Source organism: Marmota flaviventris, chromosome 2 (genome assembly GCF_047511675.1).
Source record: "Marmota flaviventris isolate mMarFla1 chromosome 2, mMarFla1.hap1, whole genome shotgun sequence".
Taxonomy (NCBI): domain Eukaryota; kingdom Metazoa; phylum Chordata; class Mammalia; order Rodentia; family Sciuridae; genus Marmota; species Marmota flaviventris.
The window spans coordinates 108556130-108562129 of record NC_092499.1 but is presented as its reverse complement, the minus strand read 5'-3'; the positions used below and the strand labels follow the sequence as shown (position 1 = coordinate 108562129).

The following is a 6000-nucleotide window of genomic DNA, read 5'->3' as shown; positions in this document are numbered from 1 at the left end:
TATACACATTTGCTTAGCCAGGGATTAGCTGATTCACACAAAGATTCCATTAAAAACATTTCTCTGCCCAGCCAAGCAAAGATGATTTGCATTTTTTTTTTTTTAACAATTCACCTTCTTCACTTATTCCTTAAGTAAGCATTTCCTGTACAACATTTCCTGAAAACAGCAGAGATGTGCCCTCATGTTCCTGGTCCTCTTTGACCACATTAAGCCTTATGTTTCACTTAACAGCATGAAGCTACCAGTACTCGGGAGGATGGTGTAATAAGGTCAGGCCAAGTGCCTGGAACACACAAATCTACTCAGAGGAAGACTGTGGTTGTTCTGAGCTTACAGGTGTAGCCATAGGAACATCCAGTAATGGAGATGAAAAACAATTCTGTGAAGTGAACATAAATAGATTACACATCATTGAGGCTAGTGGTTCTTCAGAGTAAAAGAAAACTAAACATTTAAAAGCAGACTTAATGGGAAGGGGGAGATTAGGAGAGATTGGTGAATGAGTAAAATGTAAGAAAGGAAGCACAAGTTGTAGTGTTCTATGGCACAGAAGACTGATAACTAACACTAATTAATGCGTTGCATATCTCAAAATGGCTAGGAGGAGGACTTTGAATATACTCACCATACAAAAGAAAACTGATAAAAAAAAGTTTAAGGTGGTGGATGTGCTAATTACTCTGATTACATCATTTCTCAATGTATGTATTAATCAAAACATCACTTTGTACCTCATTAAAATGTACACTTACTATGTGTCAATCAAAATTAGAATAAAAAAGCAGACTTACAAAAAGAGTACACAGATTGGGTGTTAAGGAAAACAAGAAGGGAGTTTACAATTAATAAAATAACTGGTGTTTTAACTCATAAATCTCATCCAACCCAATAGAATATAGAACTTGGAGCCCTGGAACAAACACCTTAGGAGTCAAGACACGGAGGTTTTCCTGGCACTCAGTGCTTCTACTTGTCCAATAAAGGGGGTGGATTAACCAGATGATCCTTAAATTTCCCTCTAGTGCACATACTGTGTTAACCACTCCTGTGCTTTCTCCTAGTTTCTAAGTTTTGTTTTTCTTTTTCTTCTCCTCCTTCCTCTCCTACACACTCCTGGCCTGCTCCTTATTGTTGTTCTTTTCTTTCTTCTTCTTCTTTTTTTTTTTTTTTTTGGCAGTACTGGGGATTGAACCCAGGGGTGCTCTATCACTGAGCTACATACCCAGCCCTCTTTATTTCTTGAAAGGAGGTCTTGCTAAATTGCCCAGGCTAACCTTATACTTGCAATCCTCCTCCTACCTCAGCCTGTAGTAGCTGGTATTACAGGTGGGTACCACCATGCCCGGTTCCTTCCTAAGTTTTCATATAGTCCATGCTCTCATGTCTTGTACTCTAGCTTTCTCCAGTATTTCCTTTAGTTCCTAAATTCCCCTTTTTTCCTCTGAAACCCATAGAGTTGGTTGGGGAATGGGGTGGATTAGTATGAAGTTAATATTTCTTTTAACAATATTTTAAGAGTTATTAACTTTTAAACCATCCCTTACTTTTGACTTTTTAAAAACAGAAATAATATTTTACTAATCTGCTTTCGCTGTTCATTCCTCACTGCAGTAATTACCTTTTTGTTGTCCTTCGCATTTTTTTTTTTTTTTTGCAGTGGTGGGGACTGAACCCAGGGCCTCATGCATGCCAGACAAGTGCTCTACATAGTGCCACACCTCCAGCCCCTTCTCATTGTTCTTAAGTTAGAATGAAGGTGAGAACTATAATTACTAGAATGTTCATTTTCTTCAGTTAGCCTCTGCATCAAATTTCTTTTGGGTATGTTAGGGTGCTGGGGGTGTTTTTTGACATTAGTTTTGTTTTAAATTGGGACCATAAATTGGTGATTTCTGCAGGCATATACAAATTTATCAAAAACAAGCCCAAAATGGAAAACGTTAAAATTTAAAAGCTATATGGTAAAGTTTGTTTGTACTATTTGATAATAACATATATTTGTACTAAAATTTTTGAGCTGACTATTCCACCTTGAGAATTTTTACTCTGCCTTTTGCCTTCAAAATCTCTGAGAATTACTAATAGCCTGGTAATGATTAAACTGAATAATTATTGACAGAGGGAAGGGTGGCAGTGCTTTAGGGAAGGTAAGGAAATCAATACTTGCTGTGTATTTTGGGTAACTCATTTAACATTCCTGAGCTTAATTTTTGTTCATAATGGGAACAATGCCCACCTTGCCCTAATAATATAAAAGTTTTAACTAAAAACATAATGAAATGGAATGAAGCATATAAGAGCACACTTATATGTTATTCTCTCAAAACTGTGAAGTAATATAGAAGTGTAAGGGATTAATATAAAAGGCATTAGCATTGCTCACTTCTCCCACAAGATTATGTTTTCTTTTTCACTTCCTTGACCATGCCATGCTGCCTGTGCTGGCTTTCATATTGTCTTTCACTGTTGTTCATACATCCTTGCATTGGTTTCTTTTTTATGGTACATGCCTTATCTGAACAAGAGTATATTTTTCTTTACATTTGCCTCAGTGTACAGTAAATGTGAATGTCCAAGGGGGGAGGGATTATTAGGGAGTATGATTAGAAAGAATTTGGGGATAGATTGAATAGTGTGTCCTAAACACTTTATTGGAGATTTTTGAGTAGGTGACTAATTTGAGTTTACCTGTGATGGAGAAATTCAGTCAGAAAAGACTGGAGAAAGGCAAAACTGGAGGCCATTTAGTAGGTTAACTGTACAGCTCATGGGGAATACAAGAATTTAGAAAATATGGCAAAAGCACAATAGACAGGCTGTTAATAGATTGTACATGAAAGATGGAAGTCCAAAGTGCCTTCTAGTATTTTGTCTGTGTGTCAGCAAAGAAAAACAAATGGTGAAGGTCTTGCTTTCTGTCAAAGTGGAAGATAGAGGGAGATGCTCATAGTACTGGCTAGTACTATGGTTCTTTGTAGCCGTTTTTTCTTTCTTTCACCTCTAATGGACTTCAGAGAAATTATTTTTCTTTTAGGTCCTATACGAGCCTAGGATGTTCAAAAGCAATACAAAGTCTTTAAGACATGACCTCTACCTTGTAGCAAAGCATTTAATAAATGCTTGCGGCTACAAGTAATCTTTGTCTGTCTTAGGTTTCTGTTTGCTGTACTGCAACAGTTTTTTGAAATATACTTAAGACAGAAATCCTCCAGTTCTTTAAGAACTGTTTTTTTTTTTTTTTTTTGCGGGGGGGGGGGGGTTACATTTCACAGGGTGGAAAGTCCTCGCAGTATAAAAGCTGCGCTTTGAATATCTTGCCACAGTATAAGCAATTCAATGACAGCATGGCCAAAATGATATATAACAACATGCAACCCAGAGTTAAAGAAAAAAAAAAAAAAAGAACTACGTTTGATCTTTATTTCCACGCATATTCAGTTTCCCTTCTATCTGCCATTTGGTGCGGTTTTGCCCCTCCTCCCCCGGCTTTAAATTATTAAAGTGTGTTTTCAAGAAGAAAAAAGCGGAGGCCTTGCAGCCGGCAGAGTCAGAAGCTAGCAGGACAAGACCTCGTGGATTCACTCCGCCTGAAGCTTGGAGGAAGGGGTGGTGGCCCGGGACACGCCCAGAGCGGACCACAGGCCCAGGAGCGCGGGGCCCAGCGACGCGGAGCTGCTTTCGCCAGTACTGTGGGCTCCGCGGGGCCCAAGGTCGGCAGCAGGGGCGCTAAGGCAGAGCGGTTACGTACAGGTCCTTGGGCTCCCTTTTCTTCTCCAACGTCCTACTCTCATACAGGCCGCTAGGGCACGGTGGACAGGATCCGCGTGGAACATCCCTCCGCTCGCCGCTCGGGGGTGCCTGGCGGCGGTGGCAGAGGAGTCCGGCCAGGCCCACGTGCTTCGGCGGCGGCGGCGGCGGCGGCGGCGCGCCTGCGCACGGGCGAAGTCACGCGCGCGGCGGAGGGCGGGCCGGCGCTGGAGGGGCTGTCATTCGCGGTGCGGGTCGCCGCCCTCAGCTGCGCCTGGCGGTTCCGGCTCCTCCTTCTCTCTCCGCTACGGCCCTACCATGGTGCTTGAGTCGGTGGTCGCGGACCTGCTGAACCGCTTCCTGGGGGACTATGTTGAGAACCTGAACAAGTCCCAGCTGAAGCTGGGCATCTGGGGCGGTAAGCGCGAGGGCGCGGGGGCCCACGCCACGGGCTCCCGTCTTCCGGCCCCTGCCCGGGCCCTAGTCCCAAGCTGCCCGAGACTCCGCTTCACAGGGCTCTGGAGGGGCCCCAGGTGCGACAGGTGCGGGTCGCAGGCGGCCTATGCCTACCGCCACCTCGGGCTCCGGGGGATGCACTGGAGCTGGTCCCCGCTTTTGGAGTTCCCACCTTTCCGGTCCCTACTGTCGCTGCCCCGCCCACTTCGGGGGTCCCCTTTGGCTTCACAGTATAGAAAAAGCCTCGTCTGCTGGTGGATGAGCGTGGTCATGAACGCTGTCACCAAAGAAAAAGAAATGTTTCTCAGTTATCTTCCTTACCATTCTAGGAAGCGGGAACTGGATTTTTTCTCTACAGAATAGCAAGGTTTGAGGGAGGGTTTGGCAGGGGAAGGTCATTAAGAAGCAAGGCATGTCTATAGGGACTCTTCCTCTTAATGCTTTCGGCTCCTGAGAGAGATTTTTCTCCCCTCTGTGTATTTTTTTCTTCAACACGAAGAAGACTTTCAGTTTCGTGTGGAGAGCATGAGAGATTCAAGTCATAAGCAGCAACATCATTAATTAGGTGCCTGCTTGGTTTCATGCCCAGGGATGTATTGCCAACGTTTTATCCTGGAGATTAAGTCTATACAAGTAGATAATGAGTAGTATGCTTGTGCAATTTCCAAAAAAATCATTTACACAAATTATGTGTTAAGCTTTGGAGATGTTGGAAATATGTTCTTACTCTACACGAGAGCTGGGTATTTTGCCAGCTTTGGGGGGGAAATCCGAAAAACTGCTCATATGGATGAAAGTGCTTTTGATTTATTCAACGAATATACCCTATCTTAATAGGGTAACTCCTAGCCCAGTTGCTGTTCAGCACTAGAAGTATGGCTAGTGCGAATTGGGATGTACTCCAAGTATAAAATACACACTGTGTTTTGAATATGAGCATTTCTCTAAGCCAGTGGGAGAAAAAGAAAAATGATGCAACAACTCATTACTAATTTTTTATGTCAATTTTGTGTTTTAATGATATCTGAATATATTGGGGTTATATTACATATATTATTTAAAATTTTGTTTGCCTTGTTTCTTTTTACTTTGTTTTTTAGCCTGGCTCCTAAAATTTATGGTTATGTATGTGGACCACGTATTAGGCAATGCTGTTATAGAACCAGGAGTGCTGCTCTGAATTGTATGGGAGCCCCATTTGTTTTCATAGGTTACTACTCATCATTTGATTGGTTCACTGGGGTTTACTCAATAGTACATACTTTTCTTAACCCCCACCAATATAATGTAAAAGAAAGGAAAATGAAAGTTACATTTAAGGAATTAAATACCCAGTGTCTTTTGCAAAAATCAAGTGTTTTCTTCATAATATGGATGGTAATGCCAATTTTTTCTTGTAGGTTGTAAACATTTGAAATCTGAAAAAGCACTTGGTTCTAGGCTGGTTAGTGTGCTGTGATATACAAGCCATTTACCTCATGAGCCTTAGTTTCATTATCTTAATTTAAACTACAGGAAAAAAATGTTTTCAAATTTTGAAAAGTTTGAATCATACCAGACAATATGATAGTTCCATGTAACTTCTATACCAGTTTTAGCAAGCAATAATATTGTGCTATAATTACCCCTGAATTTTAAACAAAGAAATAAAATGGTTAGAGTCTAAAATTCTTCCATACAAAATCTTCTTTGAAATTAGAGGTTTTACAAGGTACCATCTGAGGGTCTTTCCAGTGTCAGTATTCTGTGATTCTGACTGTAAATGTTTTTACTGTGACATTGAGGATAATACTG

At 41.6% G+C, this 6000-nt stretch overlaps 1 protein-coding gene across 2 annotated transcripts in view; it reads left to right on the top strand.

Annotated features, from left to right (window-relative positions):
* The first annotated feature begins 3993 nt into the window (after window positions 1-3993).
* Vps13c (vacuolar protein sorting 13 homolog C) overlaps window positions 3994-6000 on the top strand; it is a 196215-nt gene continuing 194208 nt past the window's right edge. Inside the window, exon 1 of one of the 2 annotated variants that reach the window (XM_027925084.2) lies at window positions 3994-4168. In XM_027925084.2, the coding sequence (XP_027780885.2) occupies window positions 4069-4168 (100 nt within the window). In that variant the 5' untranslated portion in view covers window positions 3994-4068. The remainder of the gene's footprint in view (window positions 4169-6000) is intronic. The other variant, XM_027925076.3, reaches the window with a different exon arrangement.